This window comes from Oncorhynchus tshawytscha, linkage group LG06, assembly GCF_018296145.1.
Source record: "Oncorhynchus tshawytscha isolate Ot180627B linkage group LG06, Otsh_v2.0, whole genome shotgun sequence".
NCBI classification, from domain to species: Eukaryota; Metazoa; Chordata; class Actinopteri; order Salmoniformes; family Salmonidae; genus Oncorhynchus; species Oncorhynchus tshawytscha.
Genome location: NC_056434.1, coordinates 8487384 through 8501923, shown reverse-complemented (window position 1 = coordinate 8501923; position 14540 = coordinate 8487384). Strand labels below are relative to the sequence as shown.

The 14540-nt window shown below is 41.3% G+C and overlaps 2 protein-coding genes across 12 annotated transcripts; both read right to left on the bottom strand.

Moving 5' to 3' along the window:
- Positions 1-1140: 1140 nt before the first annotated feature.
- LOC112251991 (5-hydroxytryptamine receptor 3A) lies at positions 1141-8627 on the bottom strand. Of its 2 annotated transcripts, none has more exons than XM_042322902.1 (10): positions 8042-8627; positions 7702-7765; positions 7009-7178; positions 6779-6823; positions 6372-6478; positions 3779-3948; positions 3307-3479; positions 2859-3069; positions 2064-2267; positions 1141-1773 (listed from the first exon to the last, which is right to left on the bottom strand). In XM_042322902.1, the coding sequence occupies exons 1-10, from the start codon at positions 8069-8071 to the stop codon at positions 1493-1495; spliced, it is 1455 nt and encodes a 484-aa protein (XP_042178836.1). In that variant the 5' UTR covers positions 8072-8627; the 3' UTR covers positions 1141-1492. The 2 variants fall into 2 exon arrangements, with proteins under 2 accessions (XP_042178836.1, XP_042178835.1); XM_042322901.1 differs by having other exon boundaries at positions 1141-1779; positions 8042-8622.
- Positions 8628-10044: 1417 nt separating this feature from the next.
- LOC112251975 (receptor-transporting protein 2) lies at positions 10045-12950 on the bottom strand. 10 transcript variants are annotated; one of them, XR_006083568.1, is made up of 4 exons: positions 12666-12950; positions 10767-11500; positions 10631-10702; positions 10299-10450 (listed from the first exon to the last, which is right to left on the bottom strand). XR_006083568.1 is itself a non-coding variant. In XM_024422842.2 (2 exons), exons 1-2 carry the CDS (start codon positions 12818-12820, stop codon positions 11152-11154), a joined length of 504 nt encoding a protein of 167 aa, XP_024278610.1. In that variant the 5' UTR covers positions 12821-12950; the 3' UTR covers positions 10045-11151. The 10 variants fall into 10 exon arrangements, 1 of the variants encoding a protein (XP_024278610.1); XR_006083562.1 differs by having other exon boundaries at positions 10045-10702; XR_006083564.1 differs by lacking the exon at positions 10631-10702 and having other exon boundaries at positions 10045-10594.
- Positions 12951-14540: the final 1590 nt, after the last annotated feature.

Below are 14540 nucleotides of genomic sequence, written 5' to 3'. Positions count from 1 at the left end.
TTAATGCGAGTGTAGCGAAATGCTTGTGCTTCTAGTTCCGACAATGCAGTAATAACCAACAAGTAATCTAGCTAACAATTCCAAAAAAACTACTGTCTTATACACAGTGTAAGGGGATAAAGAATATGTACATAAGGATATATGAATGAGTGATGGTACAGAGCAGCATAGGCAAGATACAGTAGATGATATCGAGTACAGTATATACATATGAGATGAGTATGTAAACCAAGTGGCATAGTTAAAGTGGCTAGTGATACATGTATTACATAAGGATGCAGTCGATGATATAGAGTACAGTATCTACGTATGCATATGAGATGAATAATGTAGAAGGAGGGGTCTGGGTAGCCCTTTGATTAGCTGTTCAGGAGTCTTATGGCTTGGGGGTAGAAGCTGTTAAGATTCCTTTTGGTCCTCTACTTGGCGATCTTTTATTCAGGTGGGAAAGGGCAGTCTTGAGTGCAATACATATATCATCATCTATGGATCTGTTGGGGCAGTAGGCAAATTGGAGTGGGTCTAGAAAGATGTTGGTATTACAGATATCAGTCAGGGAGACTTTAAAAATGTCAGTGAAGACACTTGCTAGTTGGTCAGCGCATGCTTGGAGTACACGTCCTGGTAATCTGTCTGGCCCTGCAGCCTTGTGAATGTTGACCTGTTTAAAGGTCTTACTCACATCGACTAAGGAGAGCGTGATTACACAGTCGCTCGGAGCAGCTGGTGCTCTCATGTATGTTTCAGTGTTACTTGCCTCAAGGTGAGCATAGATGTAATTTAGCTCATCTGGTAGGTTCATGTCACAGGGCAGCTCGTGGCTGTGCTTCTTTTTATAGTCTGTAATAGTTTGCAAGCCCTGCCACACCCAAATAGCATTGGAGCCGGTGTAGTACGATTCAATCTTAGTCCTGTATTGACACTAATAAAATACACCAAAATAACTTCCTGTATGTCAACACTAATCAAACAAGGATGTGGTTATTGGATGATCCCCTACTTTGCATGTCATTGATCCATGTCTTGCGTGACAGATCTTCATCTTCATCATCATTGATCCACCATCAACATTACAATTCAGAAAACGTCTCAGATGACCCCAATGAATTGTTGTTAGTAATGAAACAGTGGTTTTTGTGAAAGTATGTTTATTTGACAAAGAAAAAATATATTTAATCTAATATAGTAATATATAAGTCAACACACCTACTCAGTGCAGCCAGAAGATCAAACAAACAATTGTTAAAGTTATTCTAATTTTAAGGTAATTGTTTTTAAATCTAAACAGCAGTTGACAACACGGGAGACTCTTAAGTCTTGTACACGGTGGTGTAGTGGAGGGTAAGCACTATTTCCACACATTTTGTATTTTACACAAATATTTTGCCACCTATCATGAAAAAACGCTAAGAAAATATAGGGAGCGTTACTTTTTTCACAACGAATGGCGTTTAACCACCTATTTTTCTAATTACATCACTGGTTGTACAAATTACTTAAGATAATTACTCCAAACGCTGAGGATGACGATGAAGCTGAAGGTGATGAAGATGCAGTAGATGCCAAACAGCAGCCGGTCGAGGATGTAGCCCACCTGCATCCAATCCTGGGAGATCTGGTTCCCGTCCACATGCTGGGCCACATGGAGGCGGATGGACTGGAGCTCATTGCTCAGATTCCTCAGCTCCGCCAGGGCTGGATCGCCTGCCTCTGCCCACATCTTACCTGGTTCTCCTGTTTGAACCTGTCTCTCCACCGTCACTAGAGGGCAGACTGTTTCTTAGAGACAAGAGGGAAGGCAGGGAGAATGGAGAAATCATGAATATACCTCCTAATGAGACAAATTATTGATAAACGTGGGTAGTACCATTCTGTCTAAGGTCGGACCTTAGACTAGTCAAGTGTCTGGAAAAATGTATCAGAGTGATTCCTGCATTTATGTTACTGGTTCAGGCCTGTGATTAAATGCTTCACTATATTGCATTGGGTTGGACAGGACAAGGATCTGCTAACTGAATGAAAGTCTGTGTAATTGTAAATCCCTGGAGGATCAGACAGGGTACCTCTTGCAACTGGATTGAGGATGATCTTGTCCTCTCTGGATTTCTGAGGCAGCCAGACGAGGGTGCCCATAAAGCGCAGGACGAGCACTCGGACCCAGCCAGGCACTGGGCGGAAGTTACTGGAGCCGACCAGGAGGTTCGTGATGAGAATAGTCTCCAGCAGGCTGGCCACCATCAGAGCCAAGCAGATGGCGAAGAACACATCTGCATGTGCAGGAGGTGAAGAGAGGAAAATATTCAGCCACTCTTAGGAGGACAAAGGAAGTGGACTTCAGCTAATTAAATAACACAAAGTGAACATCTACCTCTATGACTTACGACAACAATGGTGTTTCCAGTACACATGTTTTCATACTCACTTATCTTTTGACCCCCTTTTCATGGTATCCAATTGGTAGTTAGTCTTGTCTCATCACTGCACCTCCCGCACAGACTCAGGAGAGGCTAAGGTCGAGAGCCATGCATCCTCTGAAACATAACCCAACCTAGCCGCACTGCTTCTTGACACAACCCAGAAGCCAGTACATCCAACCCAGAAGCCAGCACATCCAACCCAATGTGCCGTAGGAAACACCATACACCTGCACTGCACCCAGCCCGCCACAGGAGTCACTAGTGCATGATGAGACAAGGATAACCCTGCCAGCCAAACCCTCCCTAATCAGGACAATGCTCTGCGTCGCCCCATGGATCTCCCGGTCACAGCTGGCTGCGACAGAGCTGGGGCTCGATCCCAGAGTTTCTGGTGGCACATCTAGCACTGCGATGTGCCACCTGGGAGGCTCTCATACTCACTTATCAATGGTATGGTGCTTCCTGTGACTGGCAGCAGGTCATTCACGATGAGCAGGAAGACGGAGTAACCAAAAATAAGGCTCATCTTGAAGGAGGAGCGGTCCGCGTTCTGGGGAGGCAGCAGGAAGCTGAAGAGATCCACAGTGATGAGAAAGAAGCTGGGGATCAGGAGGTTCACCACGTAGAGGGTTGCTCTGCGCCTCAGGACAATCTACAGTTCAGAGACACAACGGTCAATGTCAACCTTCAAGGGTGATTTGGTGTTATGCAACATATTCCCATTTCAGACAAGACAAAGCCATAATTAGCTGGGTTAGCATCCTATGTGTGAAACATGAAGTACTCTCTGAAACAATTGTTATGCTCGGGAATATAGAGAACTCAACGTTCTGTGGTAGTAGAGCCAAATTAATGGCATCCGAGAAATTGCAGTGCTTTGGGTTCGTACGTAGAAGTAGAGCTCATCATAGGGGTTGCTTTCTCCCTGATCAGGTGCTGATAAATTGAACCTCCTGGATTTGATGTCCATCAGCTCCCACTCCCCTTCGGTGGACAACACGCTAATGGAGCGTTTCAGGATGTCCTCCACCTTCTTCCCTAAAATAATCCTTATGTCCGACACTGCAGGGGAGAAAAAGGAATGGGACATCCTGGGATGAATGGGTTGAACCTATATGGAAGCAGAACATGATCTGTACTGAGGGATTGGTAAACTCAGGCCTAATAGCAAACGGATCCCTTGGTTGACACCGAGTAATTTATCAAATACTTCAATGGACTCAGTGGACCACCCTGTTTCTCATCTATCATTTCAGATCACAAGAGTCAGGATGTTTTTTTGGGAGAGAAGGAGTGATGGGTTTGGCATAGGATCCTTATGTTCAAAGAGGCCCTAAAGCATGGTTGCATTGACGTCTTACCACGGTGGATGTAGGAGTTGAAGGTGAAGGTGCAGTTCTGGACGTCAAAGGGGAAGGTGTAGATGTCCAGGTTACAGGAGCTAACCACTCTGACAGGGTTGGCGTCTCGCACTTTACCAGTGTGCTTAATGTACACATAAGGGATGGTGGGAGATCTGTTTTCATCCATACTGTAAAACAGGGTGAAACGGGGACAATTTCAAACCATGGGCATGATATAAATCATATGTTTTATAATTTTTAATAGTGACTGAATCTGTTACAAGTGCAATAAAAAGGGACAGAATTAAAATGTTTGTAAGGATATCCTTCCCCCCCAAAAATTATAATAAGAATAATCCTATGAGTAAAACATGAAGTATTCTCTGAAACAATAGTAATGCTAGAAATATAGAGAACTCAACGTTCGGTAGTAGCAGAGCCAAAGGAATGGTGTCTGAGTAATTGCAGTGCTTTGTTTCATGCATGTTAATATTTGAAGCCTCCTCCTCCCTAAGTGTTTTATTCACTGCCTTAGCACATTCTGCCAACTACCAAAACCCCTGAAATTTCCATCCCTAACTATAACATTTTCTCACAAGATAGAACTGCCAAAAGGGGCAGAGTTTCAATCTACTGCAGAGATAGCCTGCAGAGTTCAGTCTTACTATCCAATTTGAGCTTCTATTTTTAAAAATCCACCTTTCCAGAAACAGGTCTCTCACCTTTGCCGCTTGCTATAGACCACCTTCTGCCCCCAGCTGTGCTCTGGACACCATATGTGAATTGATTGCCCCCCATCTATCTACAGAGCTCGTGCTGTTAGGTGACCTAAACTGGGACATGCTTAACACCCCGGCCATCCTACAATCTAAGCTAGATGCCCTCAATCTCACACAAATTATCAATGAACCTACTAGGTACAACCCCAAATCCGTAAACACGGGCACCCTTATAGATATCATCCTAACCAACCTGCCCTTCGAATACACCTCTCCTGTCTTCAACCAAGATCTCAGGGATGACTGCCTCATTGCCTGCGTCCGTAATGGGTCTGCGGTCAAATGACCACCCCTCATCACTGTAAAACGCTCCCTAAAACACTTCAGTGAGCAGGCCTTTCTAATCGACCTAGCCTGGGTATCCTGGAAGGATATTTACCTCATTCCGTTAGTAGAGGATGCCTGGTTGTTCTTTAAAAGTGCTTTCCTCACCATCTTAAATAAGCATGCCCCATTCAAAAATGTAGAACCAGGAACAGATATAGCCCTTGGTTCACTTCAGACCTGACTGATATTGACCAGCACAAAAACATCCTGTGGCGTACTGCATTAGCATCGAATAGCCCCCGCGATATGCAACTTTTCAGGGAAGTTGGGAACCAATATACACAGGAAATATACACAGGCAGTAAAGCAAAGGTCAGCTTTTTCAAACAGAAATTTGCATCCTGTTGCACAAACTCCAAAAAGTTCTGGAACACTGTAAAGTCCATGGAGAATAAGAGCACCTCCTCCGAGCTGCCCTGCACTGAGGCTAGGAAACACTGTCACCACCGATAAATCTACGATAATCGAGAATTTCAAAAAGCATTTTTCTACGACTGGCCATGCTTTCCTGGCACAATCAGTTTCTTGATATGCCTTGATATGCCACATGTGTCAGGTGGATGGATTAGGTAATCCATCCACCTGACACGTGTGGCATATCAAGAAACTGATTATACAGCATGGTTATTACACAGGTGCACCTTGTGCTGGGGACAATAAAGGGCCACTGTAAAAGGGGTAGTTATGTCACAAGAGATGTCTCAAGTTTTGAGGGAGCGTGCAATTGGCATGCTGACTGCAGGCATGTCCACCAGAGCTGTTGGCAGAGATTTTAATGTTCATTTCTCCACCATAAGCTGCCTTCAATGTCATTTTAGAGAATCTCGCAGTACGTCCAACCGGCCACACAAGCGCAGGCCATGTGTATGGCGTTGTGAGGGCTAGTGGTTTCCTGATGCCAACATTGTGAACATTGTGAACAGAGTGCTCTATGGTGACGGTGGGGTTATGGTATGCGCAGGCATAAGTTATGGACAACGAACACAATTTGATCAATTGTCAATTTGAATGCACAAAAGTACCGCAGGGCCCATCCTTAGGCCCATTGTGAGGCCCATTTGTTATGTTTTTTTAAAGGTATCTGTAATCAATATATACATATCTGTATTCTCAATCATGTGAAATCCATAGATTAGGGTCTAATGAATTTATTTCAATTGACTGATTTCCTCCTTTGAACTGTAACTCAGTAAAATCGTTGAAATTGTTGCATGTCGTGTTTATATTTTGTTCAGTGTATATTGAATCAGTTTTAGTGCCAAAAAATAGTTTAAATATGGGTAAAAAACAATGATACATTTCCTGATCTTTCGTTTATCTCTCAGATATAGGACAGACACTTTAAAACAAACTTCCTTTTCATCATTTTTTGATTGTGTTTTTCCATGTATTAGTCTGTTATTCAATGTGTTTCTTTGGGCTAATAGCAGTAAGACCAAATTCAATGTTTCATCAAAAAAATATGTATATCGTATCTATATAGACTATAGAGATGTTAAACTCACAATTCATTGATTACCACATCTGGTGACCAGAACATTTCCCTGGGGAGAGAAATATTGGCAGAGCCGCATTGGACTGGGTCCCAGCTGAAAAATTCATTCTCCCATTCCTAAAACAACAAGTTAGCAACAATGCAATATGTTTGTAAGAAGTCTGTAAGCAGCATTCTAAATGATAATATGATATTTAGGATTGTTCGACAATCAAAGATAAAATATATCTTTTAGTTTTAACCAAATATATATATCACTATTGCTATTCAGTACATATTGGTGAATGGATGTTGTGTGCCCTAACACATATGTAACACGAAGTAACGTGCTGTAGGAGAATCAGAAACCAAAGTGCAAAAATGACTCCCATACATTGTGTACATATATTTGCAAAAATAATAAAATAATACGCTCACCTTCACCAGCCAAATGTATGTGTTCAACAGTTGTGCTTTTTCTTCCTGAAAAGAGAATTAGTTTTCCTACAAAGTAAAGGTAATAAAGCCACATTTTACATACGTCTACGAAACAGGATGTGGAGGAACATTCAGAACTATATAGCACATGTCAAATACATTGATGGATTTAATGGTCTCCTCAGGTGAACTAGTTGAAAGGGATACCATGCTGTCCTACTACTCCTTACCACACCCAGGATGCCGTAGAGAGTGAAGTACATGCTGATGTTGGTGGGGGTTGAGAGGTTCATGACAGGTCGTATGGAGTACAACTTCATGACGTTCTCCAGGGCGGCCAGAAGGGCTATGGTGTTGGGGTTGGTGCAGTTCACCACTATCTTACATCTCAGGCATGGCGCTGGGGAAACAATGGTAACCATGCTGCTTTATATTGTGGTTTTGATATGGTCCTGTGTGACTCAGTTGGTAAAACATGGTAAAACATGGCAGTTGCAAAACCAGGGTTGTGGGTTCATTTCCAAACAGGGGACCAGGATGAAAATGTATTCACTCTCTATGTTATGTTGCTCTGGATATGAGAATCTCATAAATTATGTCAAATATCTGATCATCTTCAGTGAAAAGTCTTTAATTTTGGGGTTCTTGCGTATTGTAGATATCATTATTAGAATCTTCTTAGAATGATGAAGACCTTGCTACGTTTTCATATGATAGTGAAATGAATTGACTGCAAACCCACAAATACATTATGTTATGAAATTGATTGCTAAAGTAACAGCTACCCCAAGCAATATCAAAAAGTAAACATAAAACTAAAGAATAAATGAACACCAACTTTTACTCAACTAGAATATTTTAACTTTACTTAGCATAATTTAGTTGACTTTACTCATTTTTCCCCGTGTCCAAGCTGTACCTACCCTGTACCATGATGCAGCAGATGATGAACAGAACCTGGTGGGAACTGACCCACCATCGTTGAGACTGAAATAGTCATTTAAAAAAATCACTGTTAGGTTCAAAGGTCAAACTGTATTTTAGATATACAGTCCATTGTTTAGTGTATGTTTGATAATTAACACAATGTGTATAACACCATGAATTACAGTAAGAATTCACACCTTAATTTACCACAAAAGAGACCTAACAAATGTTTTGACCAATTACAGTAAATGCATTGAAGCACAACACACAGACACACAACTTAAGTAACGTAAAACCCCCAATGTAACGAAAGGCATTAGAATTAAAGATATTTACCTCCATTTTGGAAAAATCCTTGGCTGCCATCAAACTGCAAGTTTTTGCAAACTACTGTTGACTGTTTCAATCCTCCAGTTTGGCTGAAGAACTGTCTAGAGCAAAGCTTTGTTACCTCACTCCCATAGCGATGGCACCTCTTCACCAGCTGGAACACATTGAATATATACAGACTATATACAGACTAATTTGCATAGTTAACCACTTATGTTGATGTATTGTCATGTCATATCATAAGTTGTTGTTGGAGAATCCACAGAAATCTTACAGCTCCAGACTATTTTCAAGTTTGAACACAACAAAGATCTCTGATACATTAGAAGTGACACGAGGATTCAATGATATTCTTGATTGTGCAATCAAGTGTTGTAGAAATATGGTAGAAATATTCCTAGCAACAGAGAAGACCATGAGTGAGATCCATAAACCTTGGGGCAAATGAGGTGGTCAGTAGAGCAGGTGAACTCTTGTGGTACAGAGCTACTTTACCTGCAGGGGGTTGGATACAAAACAGGCGTGAGCCACAGTAAATGGCTGTGGAGGAGGGTGAAGTTGCCCATAGAAGCTGATCCTGGGTCAGTGTATCATTTTCCACACTAATGGTTAAGGTTAGGATTGGGGGAGGGGAAGCTGATCCTAGACCTGTACCTAGGGGACATTTCACCTCAGAGCTGTGGTGTACCAACCTACGCAACAAGTGCAACCAGTGGGCATCGGACAATAGTGTACCACAGCTCTGCAGACAATACATGTACTGGGCTATGGAAATGACCTGGGGGTTCACCTCAGCACACAAAGGAACAGGTGTCCCAATGTCCTCCCATTCAGCTCTCCCACCCAAATCATTTGTTATATAACTTATGAAATGTTATGAAATGGTAATGTTTATTCTCTATCTCGTGTCTGATACAACATAGATGCTGATAATTTAATTATAGACGGGCGATAATATGAGTCCTGGAATTAGTTCATGACTTAAATAAGGAGACCTCTTTATTCATAGATATCTGCAATCAAGTACTAATGTGTCTGTAAACATCAGCATCGTGTTAAGATGAACATTTCAGTAATTATGGGCCAAAATTCACCTAACTTATTGTGGGAAGGTTGTGGAAGGCTACCAGAAACGTTTGACCCAAGTTAAACTATTTAAAGGCAATGCTCCCAAATACTAATTGAGTGTATGTAAACTTCTGACCCACTGGGAATGTGACGAAGGAAATAAAAGCTGTAATAAATCATTCTCTCTAGTAATTATTCTGACATTTCACATTCTTAAAATAAAGTGGTGATCCTAACTGACCTAAGACAGGGAATGTTTACTAGGATTAAATGTCAGGAATTGTGAAGAACTGAGTTTAAATGTATTTGGCTAAGGTGTATGTAAACTTCAGACTTCAACTGTAGATGTTTGCAATCAAGTATTACTGTCTCTGTAAACATCAGCATCGTGTTAAGATGAACTTTCAAATAATTGTCGCTAGGAGTCGCTAAACCTGTATGGAGGAAACGGTACTAAAATACAGTTGAATATTTTTAACTTTATCATCACGCTGCCAATAATACATTCGTTCATAAAGCCATTTTATTTGTATTGTCTTTGACAAAGGGGGGGTGTTGTGGCCAGTGCAGGCCTGTCACCGTTACCATAAAGGCTAAGTCATCATCATGAAAGAGGAAGAGGATATGTGGTGTGTTTATTTTGGTTATGGGTAATAAACTTCCACGTAAGAATACAAAAGAGTGACATGCTGTGTCTTGTAGTAGTTCACGCCTAATATCACACCCCATCATCAACAAATGTCTTGTGCAATAAAACTTGTTTCGCCTTCATTAGATTGGATTACAATTACAAATAGACACACGGTGGAGTAAGACAGGAAATACACAGACCCAAACAGTATTGTTGGTGTACCATCAGAATAATTCAATGACAGTAATAAAGCTTTGTGTCACGCTCGCTATCGTCAAACTCCCTGTCATAAATCAACCAAGGCGCAGTGTGCATGTAGTTCCACATCTTTTAATGAAAGTGAAACCGAAACAACCAAGAAACAAACAGGTAAACAGAAAAAAAAAGACAGTGACACAACCCGAGGTGCACACAAACACACACGGAAAAAATAATTACCCACAAAACACAGGTGGGAAAAGGCTACCTAAGTATGGTTCTCAATCAGAGACAACGATTGACAGCTGCCTCTGATTGGGAACCATACCAGGCCAAACACATAGAAATAGAAAACATAGAAAAAACACATAGAATGCCCACCCCAACTCACACCCTGACCAAACCAAAATAGAGACATAAAAAGGTCAGGACGTGACACATTGTTTGTACACACACTGGAACAGCTGCAAAATAAAGGCAATCCATTTCCTCTTCAAAGGAATCACAAGTAGAGGAACCTTCTCTACTTCTCTAACCTCACATAGCTGAGGAACCTTCTCTACTTCTCTAACCCCACATAGCTGAGGAACCTTCTCTACTTCTCTAACCTCGCATAGCTGAGGAACCTTCTCTACTTCTCTAACCTCACATAGCTGAGGAACCTTCTCTACTTCTCTAACCTCACATAGTTGAGGAACCTTCTCTACCTCTCTAACCTCACATAGCTGAGGAACCTTCTCTACTTCTCTAACCTCACATAGCTGAGGAACCTTCTCTAACCTCACATAGCAGAGGAACCTTCTCTACTTCTCTAACCTCACATAGCTGAGGAACCTTCTCTACTTCTCTAACCTCACATAGTAGAGGAACCTTCTCTACCTCTCTAATCTCACATAGTAGAGGAACCTTCTCTACCTCTCTAATCTCACATAGTAGAGGAACCTTCTCTACCTCCCTAACCTCACATAGCTGAGGAGCCTTCTCTACCTCTCTAATCTCAAGTTGCTGAGGCTCTTATTCCACTTTCATTGTGCCCTGTGCAGCCACACCTATCTTCCACCAGTTCCACCAGTGTCTCACTGCATTTATTTAATCAACAAATAGCTTTAGCAATCAGACATTAGGGTGTACCCAATGACCACTAGATATAGACAAGTAAACAAAGAGAAATATTATAAAAAGTGTATTAGGGCGTTTCCCAGTCTATTTCTACCATATTCTACCGGGCTTTAAAACGCTTTGTGCAAAGGCCCATACTGCAGGCTTCGCAATGGGCACTCTCATGGGGGGGACCTTCATCGTCTTCGTCATCGAAATCACGTCTGTTTCTCTTGCCCAGGTTCTCGCGGTAGCACTTGACACGAATCTTCTCCATCAGTTTCTCCAGTAGGACTTCGAGTTTCTCCTCATCGAAACTGGCCTCCTCCATAAGAGCGCCGTCACATTGCCTGCATTCCTGACGCAAACATCGCACTTTCACCATTCCCTGCCCTGACGATAGATGCATGTGAAACACCACATTCACCCGGCCAGAGGACCAACTTCTGTTACACTTGGAGCACTTGAACCTTCATGTGGAAATTGGAGAAAAAAGGGGAAGTGGGTTTCAGACACAAGCAGCTTTTAACAGAGCAATTGTTGAAATCCATTACGGTGCTGTTGTAATCAACTGTAATCAACTAATCAACAACTGTTATACTTTGCGCAAGTATTCTTTGTAATTCAACCCCAGGCACAGTCTTTACCTGGTGTTGAATTACAAATAATTGCATTCAAACATACTTTTTCAGGGGGCTACATGAAAGCTAGAGAAATATACTGAACAATATACTGAACAAAAATATGTAAAGTGTTGGTCCCTTGTTCCATGAGCTGAAGTAAAATATCCCCAAACTTTTCCATACGCACAAGCTTATTTCTCTCAAATTTTGTGCACAAATTTGTCTACATCCCTGTTAGTGAGCTTTTCTCCTTTGCCAAGATAATCCATCAACCTGACAGGTGTGGCATATCAATAAGCTGATTAAAGAGCATGATCATTACACAGGTGCACTTTGTGCTGGGGACAATAAAAGACCACTCTAAAATGTGCAGTTTTGTCACACAACACAATGCCACAGATGTCTTAAGTTTTGAGGGAGCATGCAATTTGGAATGCTGACTGCAGGAATGTCCACCAGAGATGTTGCCAGAGCTCATTTAATTTCTCTACCATAAGCTGTCCCCAACATCGTTTTAGAGAATTTGGCAATACATGCAACCGGCCTCACAACCGCAGACCGTGTGTAATCAAGCCAGCCCAGGACCTCCACATCCGGCTTCTTCACCTGCCGGATCGTCTGAGGGGGGGGAGCTGAGGCTTATTTCTGTCTGTAATAAAGCCCTTTTGTGGGGAAAAACTCATTCTGATTGACTAATCAGCCCTAATCTATGGATTTCACATGACTGGGCAGGGGTGCAGCCATGCACCCAATTGACTGATTTCCTCATATGAACTGTAACTCCGTAAAATCGTTGAAATTGTTGCTTTTATATTTTTGTTCAACATACAGTTTAAATATATCTATCTACTATAGTTTTTTACAGCATTTACCCTTTAAATTAAAACTTCAATGTCAACTATCAGTCTAATGTATTTGATTTATCAGATACACACAATTACCTGTTTTTGGTTGTCTATGTTAGCACCTAACAGGTAACACACACAGTGCAACAATATCAAAGGACTCCTACCTTCCAAATGCCCCACTGATGTACTGATGCCAGCCTAATTTCACATTGTCTGCCTTAATGGAATCATCAAACTCGATACGCCAGCGGTCTCTCTTATTCCTCTTCAGATTTTTGACCTTTGATTGAAAAATCCTAATCCATTCTTGGTTAGTCATTGCTCTTTTGGTGAAGTAGCCAAACCCTTTGACTTGTTGTTGTTATCCTTCTTCTTCACACACACTTATACTGTAGCTAAGAATGACCTGGCAGTTATGCAAATAGCTTTCTTAAAACTGTTGCCTTCAACAGGAATGCTATGGGGAAAGTGAAACTTAAGTGTGCTGTTGGGTTTCTATTTCAACTGATAGTCCTGGCACAGCTATCACATTTCTTTCCTTGGAAGTTGTGGAAATGTACATTTTTTGTTTCCCATAGGTTCTGGGAACAAAGCCATAAGTTTCCTTACCGGTAAAACTCAACCTTATTGAAAGGTTCTGAGAACAAGAAGTATACATTTTTCCTGTTCTGGGAACCTTAATTTTTTAGATTGCAGCGAGGTTCTGAGAATGTTTTACTATGCTTCCCTGGGGGTTTAAAGGTTCTGAGAATGTTTTATTATGCTTCCCTGGGGGTTTAAAGGTTCTGAGAATGTTTTACTATGCTTCCCTGGGGGTTTAAAGGTTCTGAGAATGTTTTACTATGTTTCCCTGTGGGTTCAAAGGTTCTGATAATGTTTACTATGCTTCCCTGGGGTTTAAAGGTTCTGAGAATGTTTTACTATGTTTCCCTGGGGTTTAAAGGTTCTGAGAATGTTTTACTATGTTTCCCTGGGGTTTAAAGGTTCTGAGAATGTTTTACTATGTTTCCCTGGGGTTTAAAGGTTCTGAGAATGTTTTACTATGTTTCCCCCTGTTTTACTATGGGGTTTAAAGGTTTAAAGGTTCTGAGAATGTTTTACTATGTTTCCTGGGGTTTAAAGGTTCTGAGAATGTTTTACTATGGGGTTTAAAGGTTCTGAGAATGTTTTACTATGTTTCCCTGGGGGTTTAAAGGTTCTGAGAATGTTTTACTATGTTTCCCTGGGGTTTAAAGGTTCTGAGAATGTTTTACTATGTTTCCCTGGGGTTTAAAGGTTCTGAGAATGTTTTACTATGTTTCACTTGGGTTTAAAGGTTCTGAGAATGTTTTACTATGTTTCCCTGGGGTTTAAAGGTTCTGAGAATGTTTTACTATGTTTCCCTGGGGTTTAAAGGTTCTGAGAATGTTTTACTATGTTTCCCTGGGGTTTAAAGGTTCTGAGAATGTTTTACTATGTTTCCCTGGGGTTTAAAGGTTCTGAGAATGTTTTACTATGTTTCCCTGGGGTTTAAAGGTTCTGAGAATGTTTTACTATGTTTCCCTGGGGTTTAAAGGTTCTGAGAATGTTTTACTATGTTTCCCTGGGGTTTAAAGGTTCTGAGAATGTTTTTATGTTTCCCTGGGGTTTAAAGGTTCTGAGAACGTTTTACTATGCTTCCCTGGGGTTTAAAGGTTCTGAGAATGTTTTACTATGTTTCCCTGGGGTTTAAAGGTTCTGAGAATGTTTTACTATGCTTCCCTGGGGGTTTAAAGGTTCTGAGAACGTTTTACTATGCTTCCCTGGGGTTTAAAGGTTCTGAGAATGTTTTACTATGTTTCCCTGGGGTTTAAAGGTTCTGAGAATGTTTTACTATGCTTCCCTGGGGGTTTAAAGGTTCTGAGAATGTTTTACTATGCTTCCCTGGGGTTTAAAGGTTCTGAGAATGTTTTACTATGCTTCCCTGGGGTTTAAAGGTTCTGAGAATGTTTTACTATGTTTCCCTGGGGGGTTAAAGGTTCTGAGAATGTTTTACTATGTTTCCCTGGGGTTTAAAGGTT

What these genes read in the sequence shown, in the direction of transcription:
- LOC112251991 (XM_042322901.1), bottom strand. Translation starts at nt 8,071, where the DNA reads ATGGCAGCCAAGGATTTTTCCAAAATGGAG. An exon ending in AGGATTTTTCCAAAATGGAG is followed by an intron (nt 7,766 to 8,041) that starts GTAAATATCTTT and finishes TGACTATTTCAG; the next exon opens with TCTCAACGATGGTGGGTCAG. An exon ending in CAACTCCTACATCCACCGTG is followed by an intron (nt 3,480 to 3,778) that starts GTAAGACGTCAA and finishes TCTCCCCTGCAG; the next exon opens with TGTCGGACATAAGGATTATT.
- LOC112251975 (XM_024422842.2), bottom strand. Translation starts at nt 12,820, where the DNA reads ATGACTAACCAAGAATGGATTAGGATTTTTCAATCAAAGGTCAAAAAT. An exon ending in ATCAGTGGGGCATTTGGAAG is followed by an intron (nt 11,501 to 12,665) that starts GTAGGAGTCCTT and finishes TTCCACATGAAG; the next exon opens with GTTCAAGTGCTCCAAGTGTA.